Raw genomic sequence first — 14,796 nt, 5'->3', positions numbered from 1 at the left:
TACTTTAGCACAGTTATTGTACACATTAGAAATAGTAACCTTCCCAAATTTCATTGTAATAACGTAAAAACTAACAAAACTGCGCTGATTTATGACTAATTTATAGCACCAAATGTGTTTACCAGCAAATTTAGTTTCAAGTTCAAACGCTTTAGTACCTCGTATTGATTCAGCATAGATGCTGATCAAATTTACACAATAGTTGACCATTCTCAGGCAATTGATCAGTGATGAAACAAACAAAAGTACTCCGCTAAAATATCCAAGCATGTTTGTTTAACTCCTCTTTAAAAATTTTCACGCTTTAAGGCAGATATTTGAATAAAAATCCGCAGAAGCATTACCTGAGAATATTCACCCGTGTTGGAGCAGATCTCCTGTTAACGACTGGTAATATTATATTCTCATTTTTGTTTTTTCCATTCCCAGTCCCGTAATACGTCTAATAAAAATATACATGCCGTGGAAGTTATTATTTCCTCGGAAGACTGTAAAATTAATCTCGCCGACTGCAACCCAACACCTTGTTGTAAAAGAAGTTTCCGTGCAAATGAGTCACATCGGAGACTTTGTGGGTGTCACATTTAACACCAGACACAACAAATTCTTATGAAAGTCCCAAAACAAAGCTCTTTATTCTCCATTTCAATCCTTCTGGAAATGCACGTATTAATAAAAGTAATGTATAACAACATAATTTTCCTTGCATGACACGATTCGTCATAACAGCAGTCACGAAACATAATAGCAAACCCTTTTTTCCTCTGCGAACAAGTGGTGCAAACTTCCATGGAACCCTTTTATTGCGCTTGGAGGCGATTGAGCTTAATTATCTTCTTGTCAGGTTCAAGTTTATTAATTTATTTGCATGTCGGCTTGGTTTTGTTTCTCTTGAAGATTCTTGAAAGATATCGCAGCCGCGCGACGCCAACTAATTGTAAAATATCGCCTTGTAATTGTTACTCTTGCCGAAGAGGCTGCGATATGATTGGTTATTTATTGGTAATTTCCACATAAAACCGCTCGTTACGGCTTAATGGAACTAATGAGATATTTCAGCACAGATCCACTCGGAACTGAATCAGTCGACAAAGATCGTGCTTGTGTGAATTAACGCTAACCCTTCCGTGGTAGCTGTCTATGGGCCGGTAATTGATTATTGATGGAAATATGGAAGTGCAGGCGCACAGAGGATGTACGTGGGGAAAGAGACATTTCATGTCCAGAAGCTTTACGTGTCACTCACTTTGTTGTGATTAAAATAAAACTTCAAACATCTAAAACAGAAACATCCGGCCGATTGTTATTCGATCACTCCTTCGACAGCCGCGACGACTCATTTTGGTGGGCAATACTGAAGGATTCAGACACGAACACTCCTTTTAATCCAATCAGGAAATCATCGATTTTTGAAATTTAGAACGGTGTTTTGCATGTCATATTGCCATCTGCCGCAACAAACTCGGGTTTCCTCCATTGTCCGCTCTAAGTCTTCTCTAATAACATTCGTGTTTGATACAAGGAAGAAGGAAATGTGCACCGGTTTCTCAAACCTTGGCGCACTGAGAGTTCCATTCAACTGTACGCATTCACTTGTAAGAGAATTTTTCAAATAAATTATAGACCGGTTATCATAGCGCATTGATGTCATCTCGAATCTGTGTAACTTCCTACAATAGAAACAGTACATCTATAGTCCAGGCAAAATATACACAAAAATTTCAAAAGCTCGGAATAATTCCCATGAAGCTGATTTTTTGTGTGGACGTTTATTTTATTGTTCCAAACAAAATATCAAAAGTTCCCATCTATAGGTGTGCTGCTAACAAAGTTACAAGGTGATAAATGTCAAAGAAAACAAATATTTTCAAGTATCTTGTCACTGGTGATTCCAATGACAAAAATACTTATAAAAATTGTACCTTATCAAATTTGCCACAAAAAAGATCTTGTAATATTTTTCGTAGGAGTTACCATTTTTGAGATGAGATATGAAAGTGTTTTTCAAAATTTCAAGAATTTTATTCTTTTGTGCACCACAGTCGAAACATAGAACTTAGTGCCTTTTTTTAGATTGAAGATGGATTCTGTTATAATAAAAAAGCGCTCAAAGTCCTCTATTTTGAAGATACTGTGAAATAGAGGCATTTTCTTGTAAATATCTTGAAAACAATTAGTCCTACGAAAAATATTATAGTTTTTTTTTTTGTTGCATATTTGATAGAGTACAATTTTTATAATAGGTGTTTTTGCCGAGATATTTGCAAAAAATGTTTTCTTTGACATTTCCCACCGCGTAACTTTTTTGGCAGCATACCTATCAATGAGGACTTTTGACAATTTGTTTGGAACAATAAAATAAAGGTTCACACAAAAAATACGCCTTATGCGAATTATTCCGAGGTTCATGTCTATTTTGCCTGGACTATTCATTCCTACAATAGAAATAGTGCAGCTAGTGTTGTTTATGGCAGATCCGAAGGGCGGTAGGTAATTGGGGACAGTCACAGATCTAAGAATAGCTTCACACGATCCTGGGCATAAACCCGGTAATAGTGGAGATTAATCATGTTTATTCTCAAATTCACCTGGTTTTATAAGGGTCTTCCTGTGGCCCCATTTCCGCCAAAGAAATTTTTGTTTGTTTCCCCGTTTGCGTTTCGTGTTCTCATAAAAGCTTTGTTTGTTTTTATCCCCTGAATATTTCAGGAAGTTTGAGTAATGTAATTATCTCCATAATCGCGCAAGTTTTAAGTGAACGGTCGTCGTTTTTCGTGTCATTTTTGATTAGAATAGACGCGTATTTGCGCACAGATCAATAACACCAATGACTAAATAAGTCTTACGTGTACCAGCCTGTAACTATGTATGAATGTCCCATTAATAAAGCATTTATCGAGTGAAAAACTTTCCCAGCGAGCACATTTTAAATTCACAAGACCACAATGAAAATTGGATAAACACTATAATTATGAATATTGGACCTCCATAGCTTAAAGGACCTGTGGATATTTTATCGGCCGCTGGAAACTTTTAGGTAATTTCCGTCCATTTAAGGTTTCGTGTCGGTATAGAAATTGTGTCTTCTCCAATTACAAAGCGAGAGACGTTTGAAATTAATAAAGAATGAGCTCCCGTGCGCACGTGACATCGACAGCCCAGATCGCGTGTTGTTCATCGCTACATATTTCATAATCTGATACCAACCTTGATTAGTCCGAGCTATGTTGAGGAAAAATGCCAATATCAGAAGTGACAGGCCATAGCGGGGGGTTTCCGGAGACGCCATGGTAACAGTTCCGCTCTAAGGGCTGCTGCACACAGACATCACTGACACCACAAGCGCATCTTCCTCGGTGTGTCTGTCACATCGCTCTGACACTTCACTTATTGGGTTTGAGATAGCTGTAACAAAAACACCCATACAGTCAAAGATGTAACGTGGTTGAATGACTGGCTTAAGGGATGGTTCGGGTAAATCAGTTTAAAAGGGAAATGGACTCCGGGATGATTGATGGCTGGAAAAAATCAGAATAAAACCGAACGCGAATTGGGAATTTTATTCCGGAGAGCAGTTGCTTGTATTATTTCACACAAGCTCCACCATTCGGTTCACATCGAAAGAAACAACCCCACATGTTCTGGAGCGATTGAATTATTAACGCTTTTAAGGGAGGCAACCTTTTTTTGTTACGGAATAGTATTTGGGTGTCTCAAGTGCGAAGAGGTCGAGGACCCAATAAATAAGGTGGCGTCATTTTGGCCAATTCCGGGGGCGGTTTTCCGAAGCTGCATCATTTACGTTAAATTGAATGCTGTTATATGAAGAACAATAAATCGAAATAATATAATTGGTTAATAAAGTAATGTTAAACGTGCCTATAACAGCCCGCGGTTATAATGATCTATAGCGTAATAAATATTTGAGCGAAAAGTGTTGCTTGGGCCGCTTTTTCAGATTGATGTGTCTGGAAAGAAACGCCATTTCTACCGAACGATGAGAAAGGCAAGATAACTGGTGTGATATTGATTGTGTTTTGGAAAACCTATAATACAATGTGTGGTCAGATTTTTATCGTTAATATTTGTTACTGGAATGACGGTAATGGCCGCGGGCACTTGCGCGAGTGGCAATTATTCCAAAAATAAAATAACTGGAAATTATTTCGACACGATAATGTCGATGCTATAATCAGATACACATGTTGTCTTTGGCCATATTCTAGAAAAATGTGTAAGTATCTCCTAACTTCAATACTGAAAAAAACAAAATTTCGAATTCGAACTATTAAAGATCGATTTCTAAGCTAAAAAATCGCGAGAAAAACGATTTCGAAAAGGGGTTTTTTATATTTGCCTTAATTCCGGAGATATCGAGCAAAATCGTTTTTGAACCTCCAAAATTTTGGCCCTCTGGCGACAACCCGAAATTTCAAACGCGTGACTGAATTAAAGACCGAAAAGCAGCTAACTTCCACTTCGTTGTTCAAAATCTTTCGTAGTTTCCATTACCCATCGACAATTACTGCCACTAATGCTAAGGAAACCTGACAGTGCACCATTTGCTTTAAAAAAAAAAATTGCCGCCCGAGCAGGGACTTGAACCCTGGACCCTTGGATTAAAAGTCCAATGCTCTACCGACTGAGCTACCCGGGCTGTTGCAATAGTTTATAGTCGCCGCCTAGATCGAATAATAAAATTCAGTTGATTCAGGTTGCAAATGTCCACCAAAGCTTGCAACTTCTAAAATTTTCATGGTGTAATTTGAGCCTGTTGCAAATGCTGCAAAGATGATGTGTAAACTAGGGTTTAATGTTCAGACAATCGTGTACATTCTGTCAATGTAATGTGTCAAATTCAATTTGTTCGTTTCTGTTTTTAAACGCAGTTGCATCACTTGTAACGTCTTTAAGAACTAAAATTGTGGTCAAAACGGACAAATGTCAAATTCCGCGAACAATGATGCCAACCTTATCCTTACAAACAACCTGTAAACTGTCAAATTTTGCAAATTAGCGGAACGTACCCTTCTGCAGAGTCAAAATTTCATTGCATTTTGCTGGAAAATCCTCCTTGGCTTTACTTTTTCCCTTCTAATGATGTAATGCGATCCCAGAAGGTCCGATCCACCCCAAGTCTCATTACGAAATCCGAAAATAGAATGTTCGAAAAGACGTGTCAAATCCCTCGTAAAATGGAGCTTTTTAACAAGTATCAGTACAGCTTTTGTGCATTAAAAAATCCATTTCCAGCCATTATCACGTGGTTAAAGCAAATATAAGAGCATTAGTTAATAAGAGCATCCGTCTAAATGAGGCACAGTTTCCGAAACTGCATCTAAAGAGACACATGTTCTGTGCTAACCCATCATATATTTATGGCCGAGAAACAGAAACCTTTTAGAACCTTGTACTGTTAAGTGCTTTTTAATGTAGGCCAGACATCTTCCTTTTCTAAACGGCACTTTCAACTACTATTTAAGATAAACACACAAATGTATTTCGTATATCTACAACAGCTGAACAGGTAAAAACCGGATGGGGGTAATAATTCTGAAAAACAACCCTCACGTCTGTTTTTTACTCCTACCTGAGTTATAAAAACCCACAGCCAATTAAGAGATGGCACTGCTCCGCGGGGAGCCCCAACTGTAAACAATGTGACGTACAAAGAGATTGACACTCATCTTAAAATATCTTTATGCAGAGACAAAAATCCCTGCAGGCGCCGCTACTGAGCAATTAATCGAACTTTTTTTAAATCGGGCCGTGACGGAGCATCCAGCAATTCAAACATCGACTACAATGAGGCAAACTTTTCAGAATGCGCCGAGTGGAACAATAATAAAGAGAATGGCTGAAGTCAAATAAAAAGTTAAAGAATTAAAATGCTCGAAAACACTTGTTCAAGCACTTGGAAGTTTTGACAACATCATCGTCCTACGCTCGTTTGAAAAATTCCTCCTTATGGAAGAGAATTAACATCTCTACCTACGGCTAACTTCGTTTCTTTCAAGCCGTTTCGAATCTCGGAACTTTCGATTGCCTTCTAGAGTTACAAGAAGAGGATCGTCTTACCAACGTCAGCTTCCTTGTTATCTCGAAAAATATTTAGAATTGACTTTGTGGCCCGCCGACCTCAACTCGCTTTTCGTTGCTCCACAGATTTGTCACAATTCATAATTCGACTTTAAATGATCCGCTTGATCATTATTGTGTTTTACAATCCTCGAATGATAGTGTAATCGTTTAATTAAAACCACTGCTGATAACCTCTTGGTCATTTGTTGTTGTATCTTTGCGTCTTCCGGAGATTGGAAGATAATAAATTCTTATTAATTGTCCGCAATTAAATTTGATTGTTTAGGATGTCGTTTATTCTGTTTGTGTTTATCAAATTTGTTGCCAATTTGGAACTCGAGAGGGTCATTACGTTAGAAAGGAACACATAATTAAATTTCTTTAATGTAATCTTCTCCGGTGTTCTTTTTGTCTGAAAATGAATCGTTTTGGAAAGTGAACTTTATGGGCCCTAATGGAATTAAGTCTGGCGATACTTAAAAATAGGCAGTTTTTCAATTCTGTTTTGGAGCTGTTAAAATTATAAAGCCAAGTTGAAATGTGACATGGAAATATCTTTATATGAGTTTTATGGCGCTTTACCATAATTTCACTTGGCTCATTGTCAAGTTGGTAAAAGCTGATCGTAAATTTCTAGCTTCGCAGTAAATTTCATTTCTGTATTGTTCATAAAGGGATTACACAAACGGTTTTATGATACTAATTTATTGCTATTACACTTTGGATTGCGATAAACAATTTTTAAAGGAATCAGCGGTCAGTTTTATGGGACTTTTTTGAGTTTTGCTTTTTGTTTATAAGTACAATTACACAGTTACACAGTTACAATCAAAAGCTTTTGTGTTCCATTTTCGACAAATCTAAAAATTACATGTGAAAAGTCATGTTTTTTGGTCTTACATTAGACCAAAATTTCAACCAAAACCAAAAAACAAATATTTGCTAAAGTTTTTTATTAAAATTCATTTTTTTTACTTTTTTCCATAAAAATTCGTATCTTTGTTAATTTTTGAGATATTACAGTGAAATTTAGAAAGTTTACTATTTCTAAAGTGTTCATTAACTGTGCCAAAATGCAAAATTTTAGAACAAAAATTAGAGATTTTAGAAATAATTGTTTTAGGACGAACCAAAAATGTTTAACTTTTTTTCATTAAAATTCGTATCTTTGTTGGTTTTTAAGACATAACAATGAAATTTCTAGAGTTTACTACATATTTTCAAAGTGTTCAATAACTGTGCCAAATTGCAAAATTTTAGAACAAATGGAAATTTTACTGAAAAAAATTGAAAGCAATCAACAAAGCTGTTAAATATTTATCATATTTTTTATAAAGGAGTGCAAGATTTTTGAACGTGAGTGTATCACCGTCAATGAAGCAAACTTAAACTTTTAAATTTAAAACATCAGCCGGAAACTCCTCATAGACTTTACAATTTATTTTAATCTGTTAAAACTTATGCAATTCCAAACATAAAAAATGGACCTTGTTAGCTCCTCAGAAATCCTAGCAACTGCCATTCATTACAAATTTGCATATCGCAAAATCGGACCAAACACAATCAATCATACCAACCGATTTCATCTACGTTGTATATGTAGGAACTTTTAAATTTATAGCCCAGCCACAGTGGATACAACTGTTGAACGTCCCTTCGCTATAAATTATTTTGATAGTAAATTGGGACAACAATGTGTCTCCTAAAAGTCCGAAAAGTTGGTCCTTTTATCGACATCCGAAACCTAATTAATAGAATCGCGTGGAAGAAGTCGAGTTGAATAGTGAAGCTTATCGCGTGCGTAGGTTATCAGCCGGTGAAGTATTGTCCAGCGCACAATTTCCCTCAACAAAGCTGTTGAACGTCGGACGTGACAACAGAATTGCCTTTTGGAGTCAGAAGCACGAAAAATCAGTATACTTCAAAGATAATGAAATTCGTTTCGGAACGATAATAACGCAACTGAGTCGATTCAATTTGCTTAAATAAAAAATTAATTTGAATAATGTTCTTCGTTATTTCCACGATCTCGACGACAAGCCATAAAGCACGCCGAGGAACTGGTTTTCGACAAACAATAGTTAATCAGTACGTTGAGCGTTTATATAATGTTTTATAAAAGAAAACAATGTATAATTTACAATTCTATTCCGTATTTTTATATGTAAACTTCAATATTAATAACGTGCGCGATTCATGTGCAGGCATATTGTGCTGGACGTGAATAATGCAATTTCGCAGAATTTTAATTGGACGGCGGCGGTCTCATCGATGCTCAACGACGAACAATACAATCATTTCTTTTGTTAAAGAATCATATGTTATCACTAATGTATCGAATCATCTTTACTAATTATAACAGCTCATTCAAAACAAACCGACAAGAGGTGGAGTCGCCTCGACTGCCACAACAAAACTTCGGCTCTACACCCTTGGAGATTACGAGAGAAACGAGAAATCTCGCAATCCATCGAATCAGAAACCAATAGTGGGCAATAAACGGGCGTTTTTCGATTTTTCTTCCAGATCGGTTTAGTTTTAGGATATTTATAGCGTTCCCGATTTCTGTTTGTCATTTTTGAGTTGCAAAATGCGAAATTCCTGTCTCGGGAATTTAAGTTGTTTTTTTCACCTTAAAATCAAAAGAAAAAATTATTTTATTGGTGGCGCCATCTTTTAAAACTATCGAAAATTGGAAGTGACATTTAGATTTTTAACTTTTTTCATTAAACTTCGTAGGTATCTTTGTTAGTTTTTAAGTTATGACAATAAAATTTAAAGAGATTACTCTTTCTAAAGCGTACATTAACTGTGCCAAAATGCAAAATTTTAGAAAAAAAATAGAAATTGTAGAAAATTTTATTTTAGGACGAACCAAAAAATTTTTACTTTTAAGTTTTGACTATAATAATTGGGAAGATTATTTTTTTAAAGTGTTCATTAACTGTGGCAAAGTACAAAATTTTCGAACAAAAATTAGAGATTTTTGAAATTTATTAATCTATTAAAACTATCGAAAATTGGAAGTAATATTGTACAAAAAATTGTCAGATGGGTCAGATCAACATTTTTAATTCAGTTTTAAATAGTTTATGTACCAAAAAGCTTTTAATAAATCTCGCACTATAAGGATTTAACGTCTCTTCAGCAAATGCAGCCTGAGCCGCAAAATCTTACTTACAATTCCTCGAATGTAAATAACTAGATAAGTAGTAGAGGTTAAAATAGATCAAAAAAACAAGTTTTTCTCAAAATCCAATGGCCAATCATGGAGAAATCTGAGAGGTTAACTTCCCTGAGAAATTAGGGAAAATCGTTAAGAAATCCGGAACATCAATAGGAAATCACTAAATAATTAGGGAAAATCATTAAAACATTAGGGGTAATCAATAGGAAATCAGAGGATATCACCAGGGAAAGTCAAACAAAATCACAAGTAAATCAGGAAAAGTTAGACGAAATCACAAGAAAATAAGAAAAGGTTGAACGAAATCACAAGAAAATAAGAAAAAGTTAAACGAACTAACAAGGAAATCAGAGGAATTTAGACAAAATCACAAAAAAATAAGAAGAGGTTGGACAAAATCACATTCAAGTGCGATAAAATCATAAGGAAAATTACAGAAAGTTGACGAAATCACAAGAAATACGAGAAAGTTGAACGAAATCGCAAGGAAGTCAGGGGAAGTTAGACAAAATCATAGAAAAATCAGGAGAAGCTAAACGAAATCACAAGAAACTAAAGGGAAGTTGGACGAAATCGGAAGGAAATCAGGGGAAGTCAGGTGTCTGCTATTTTATACATATTTTAGACCAAAATTTTGTATATTTTTAATAAAAACCAGTCATCCAAAAGACAAGAATGCGTCAACTCCATTACATCCACCTAAAATCTAATCTTTCCTAAAAGATCCAATTTCACGAAACGAGACATCTTTTTCTCGATTTAATTCGCCTGAACACAGAAATGAGCGAATTTTCAAGCATCCACGGAATTTAATTTAATAATTTGTTCTTATTTAAAAAACACAAAGTCATGCCCTTTTACAATTTTCCACTATCTGTTCTATCCAAATAGCAGAATTTGACCATCTGCTTTGAAGTAGGTAAAAAACGGTCATTATGTAAAATTTAAAAGGATTTTTCAAATGAATGTGTCCTGGCATCTTTGCCGTCAAATATTTTAATGAGCCTGAATAATTTGCATATAAAAACAACGGACCTCCCAAACCACGAGGACAGCACAAAACCAACAAAAATTTAGTTTGTTGAGAAAATAGAATAAAACCGCCGCTCCAGTTTAGGATCTAACGTTCAGAAATCCTTCGAAATTTAGTACGTTTCTCCTTAAAACGCCAAAAACAATAAAATATTATCTCGCCGAAAATAAAGAGATTTCTTTTCATCCGTTTAATTGACAGAGCATAAACATCAATTCAAGTCTGAGCTCTTTTCCTATCTGATCATTTCGCATTCTTCCGATGTATCCAATCAAGTTCATCTCTCGTTCAGACAATGACTTGTCTGTTTGACAAACGTCTTTACATGTAACAACCATCGATGGCGTGATAACCGCAGAACGTGATTTACGTGCAATATCACCGATATTGACCTAAGTACTCATAAATAAACGATGAATCATTGGGATTAATAATAATCGAATTTCCCAAGAATGGCGGTACCGCGCCAACAATAAATTGATTTCATTTTTGTTCCAGGAGCTTAGACCGGCATAACTTACCGTGAATGCCGATAACGACAGTTTGAGTGTTTATTCTTCTTTTTACAACTTGGCTGACATTACAGAGACTCCTGGAAGACTTCAAAAAGACATTAAAGTCGTAAAAGAAAAAGCAGACAGTAAGAGCCAAAGTAACGAAATGTATACACGAGACGAAAATTTACGACAATCTGTTGTAATTATTTAGGGGACTTTACGATGGCGTTCCTGCATAATGTGAGTTTAAAACGATCAAAGTGACTTTGAGGGAAGTGGTCATTTCGAAACGATACACCAAATATCAAAACTTCCGTGGCGTGGAATTTAGCCTTCAAAAATTTTACTGGCGCGGACTGCAATAATTATTCGTACTTTACGAGTCTTCTTCTTCATAATGTACATTAACAATAATTATAGACGAGGCGAGCATATCTTTCTGGGGCCATAAAATTTTGTGGCTAAAAAAATCACTCGGAACCTGTTCTTCAGGAGCGTAGGATTATAATTAAAATAATAACATAGACTTGTGCGCTTGCTTTAATGTCCCGTCATTAATGGAGGCTAAGAAATAGATGTCTGAGATTTAAAATTACTAAATTGCCTTGTTCAAGCTTTCTATTACTTTTTCTGGGATTGACTTTGTAATTTGGAGGGTGAAGCCGAAATCCTGCGGACCGTTATCGCGCTAACGTGGTGGTTTTTTAAAGAGGTGAAAATTTCCCTTTATTAAATTATGACCTGATAAAGGCGACACAAAAACATACAAAGAGCACTTATCTCCTTCTGGGAGAATAGGTAGAGAAGTCGTTTGTGGATGGCCCTAATTGTCAGTTTTCACTGCCAACCATTCATCTTTATGAAGTTAACAACTTGGGGACCGAAATCCATTTAAAAACTACCTGCCTCGGCACCCTCTGCTTATCATATTATCTTGTGGGACCCCCACAGAAAACCGCCTTTTAGGGGGCTTAAATATTTCACTAGATCCCATTGCTTTTTAATGCCTTTTCGACAAAAAACCCATTCGAAGGGTGGTCTCAAACAAACTCTGTTACGAATAAAACAAAATGTGCAGCGACGAAACTGAAAGAAAAACACGCGATTCATCATATTTTTGCTGAAAACAGAGTTTCGGTTCAACCTGATGGAGCAATGCATTATAACGGTGTGCTTTCGTGTTGAAACTCAAAACCGTTCGTGTATAGAATGAAAACGTTACCATATTGTTCAGCAAGTGACATTGTGAGTAATTCTGAATAAAATGTCTCGTTATATTTCAGGATAAATTCTACTGAACTTTCTACTGCAGTCCCGATGGTTTTGTTCGGACAAAAACTGTCACAATCGGGGGAAAAAAAACGCTTAAACAGACGATCTGTTGTTTTAGAACGGAAAAGTGAAAAAAGTAACTAAGATTAATGATATGCAGACACTTTTACGGCCACCTCTGTAAAGTAAACAAAGTTTTTGATAAAGCATTTTGTCGTATTCGTTTATTTTAAGGTTGATCTGCTAAAATCATAAAGGTAAATTTCAGATTCGAAGCAACTATGCATCGGTCTCACTCGTCTCTTCTAGGTAGGTAAAGATCATAAAATAGTAAATAACGAAGAAGAAAAACTGCACCAGTTTGAAAGTTATTTGCACAAATATTCCGCAAACAAAAAGAGGAACAAGTTTTTGAAAAGAAATGATGTCTCTTTTAATAAAAGTTTTGCCCACATAATAAGAAAAATGAGTTTTAGGTGTGTCATCAAGAGGAATTTGAAATAGTAAACTATTTCAAGTTGGTGTGAATCGTCAATAATGTTTTTAAAGCCATTTTAAAAATGAGTAAGTAAATTTTCCATTAATTTTAAAGAGCAGTGTTTGATGAAAAAAAAATGCAAGAAAAAAATAAAGATATACAAAACAGAAAAAAAGCATAAAAAGTTTACTAAAACAAAAACAAAAAATCCCACTAAAGCCATTTCTTTACCATTTCGGGTAACATAAATGACATGTGTTTTTCAGTTTTATTAATATTGCAGCACAAAATCTTCATTTTTAAAAAAACATTCCTCAGTAGCCTAAACTATGAAGAAATAGTATTTTCTTTTCGTTATACGAAGAAAATACAATCCGATTCGCAGGATAAGACGGGGGCGTCATCAAATTCGGAATCAAGAGTCGATAACGCCTATACTTTTCTAAACTGTTCTTTTTCAAAAATTTATAACGTCAAAGCAATGTTTCTCATGATTTTTAATTTGATAATGCACAAGCCTTCGCCCGAAGATCAAACTGCATTCATTAATAAAGTTAGTTAAAAGTTAGTTGACCATAACTATGTTGTAAATCAACAAATCGCCACACAAAAGAAAATAATTACGTAGCAATTGAGGGTTTTACACTGAGGGTCGTCTTTGCCTGAGGCGAAAGAAAAAGACAGACACCATTCCGAAATCGCTAAAATTTCAAAAGTTTAAACAAAATTACGCCCGTCCTAATTATTTTACTAAAGTTACTTAGTTGTTACTAAGTCAAATTTTAATAAAGAAAAATAAAATTTTCTAAAATCGAAAAAAAATATTTATAAAACCAAGATATAAATCTCATACGGTAGCCAAAATTCTCTTTTTTATTGCTTCATTTATAATACTCTTACCGGTATTTCTTCCGAAAATAATTTTTGGAGCTTCCTCGAGGCGAAGAAGAGGAATGACAAGTATCTGAGAGTTCAATCTAAAGACGACTTCGATTGTGAGGAAGGAAATAGTCCCACTGGGTGATAAATTAAGGCTCAGTGCATTGTTTCGCTACCAAGGGAGCCTGACAAGGATATACGCGCCCTTCTATTGGTCCTTTCGAAGGATTCTTACACAGTGAAAGCGCTATCAATTGAAATAGTCGAACAATAGCGTTTTTTCCGTAATTAACGAGAATTTTGCTCGTCTCTGTTTAAGTTTGGAGGAAGCTTTGAGAAACCAGGACGATAGTGTGTAAACAGAATGATTAATTGAGTCCTGTTATGTTCATCTTTCCATTGCATTTATTACAAGTATAATACAAAGTAACTTTTTCGGTAGAAAACTTATCGCGACGTGATCTGAAGTTCTACCTTTGATTTATTAAATCAAGCAAAACTACTTACGAAGTAATTTGTAAATAAGTTCGTACAGGAAGGAAATCAGCCCCTCTGCAGCTATTAAACTTGTACCTCTTCCATATACTCTGTAACCATCGATGATGGAACGAGGTGTTCCAAATTTGTTCATTTTAAGTTTCCAACTCTGATTTAATCAAGCTATTCGAGTTTACCGCCAAAGTTAAATTGTAGATCGATTAGACCTCCAGGCACAAAACACGATCGTCAAGAAAAAAACTAATTTGAGAAAAGCGTGGGATTGGTGTGAATGATGTTTGAATTAACGGAAGAATGTGCGTGTTTGAAAAACTAGAGACAACTGTCAATCAAAAAGATAAGAAATACCATTTCAACACTAACATTTGCACTTAATTAACGTAAATGTTATGGTCCAACTTGAAACTTCGGACAAGCGTTCTCTGTGCGTTTCTAACTAGCATAATTAAAACATTTAATGAGCATGAAATTCAAGTTTAGCGGAAGAGTCAGAAGTGCTCTTATTTTAGAATAGTTTCTTCGAAATTCATGCAAATCAGTTCCGTGATACAATTCCCTGTAATACGTTTTTCTCCATGCATTTTATCTGCACAACTTCTGCAAACAAAATCCTCGGTGTACAGTACTGACTTCTCAATATTCATGAATTTGGAAAAGTTTCTGATTGGAACGTACGGAATAACAAAACGATTCATAAAGTCTGCTTCGATGCATATTTGTGTCTGCAACGAACTTTCTTGGAATGTACATGTCACACTGATGATAATTTAAAACATTGGCAGCGGTATTCATGGAATTATGAATTTTCGGCCCCGTTCAGATCCACGAAATTAAAATGTCGCTGACGCTCTAGTTAAGATTCTTCGTTAGA

At 35.4% G+C, this 14,796-nt stretch overlaps 1 protein-coding gene and 1 non-coding gene across 3 annotated transcripts in view; both read right to left on the bottom strand.

Moving 5' to 3' along the window:
* Positions 1-14,796, bottom strand: part of unc-5 (netrin receptor unc-5) — a 105,961-nt gene that overhangs the window by 85,584 nt on the left and 5,581 nt on the right. For both annotated transcript variants that reach the window (XM_088035940.1, XM_088035942.1), the window contains exon 2: positions 3,208-3,405. In XM_088035940.1, the coding sequence (XP_087892066.1) occupies positions 3,208-3,289 (82 nt within the window). In that variant the 5' untranslated portion in view covers positions 3,290-3,405. The remainder of the gene's footprint in view (positions 1-3,207; positions 3,406-14,796) is intronic.
* Positions 4,585-4,657, bottom strand: TRNAK-UUU (transfer RNA lysine (anticodon UUU)). The gene has a single exon. It is a non-coding gene; the product is annotated as a tRNA-Lys (tRNA).

Source organism: Gnatocerus cornutus, chromosome 5 (genome assembly GCF_029298725.1).
Source record: "Gnatocerus cornutus isolate USDA-ARS CGAHR chromosome 5, icGnaCorn1.1, whole genome shotgun sequence".
Classification (NCBI taxonomy): Eukaryota; Metazoa; Arthropoda; class Insecta; order Coleoptera; family Tenebrionidae; genus Gnatocerus; species Gnatocerus cornutus.
This window is presented reverse-complemented; position numbering and strand designations above follow the sequence as displayed.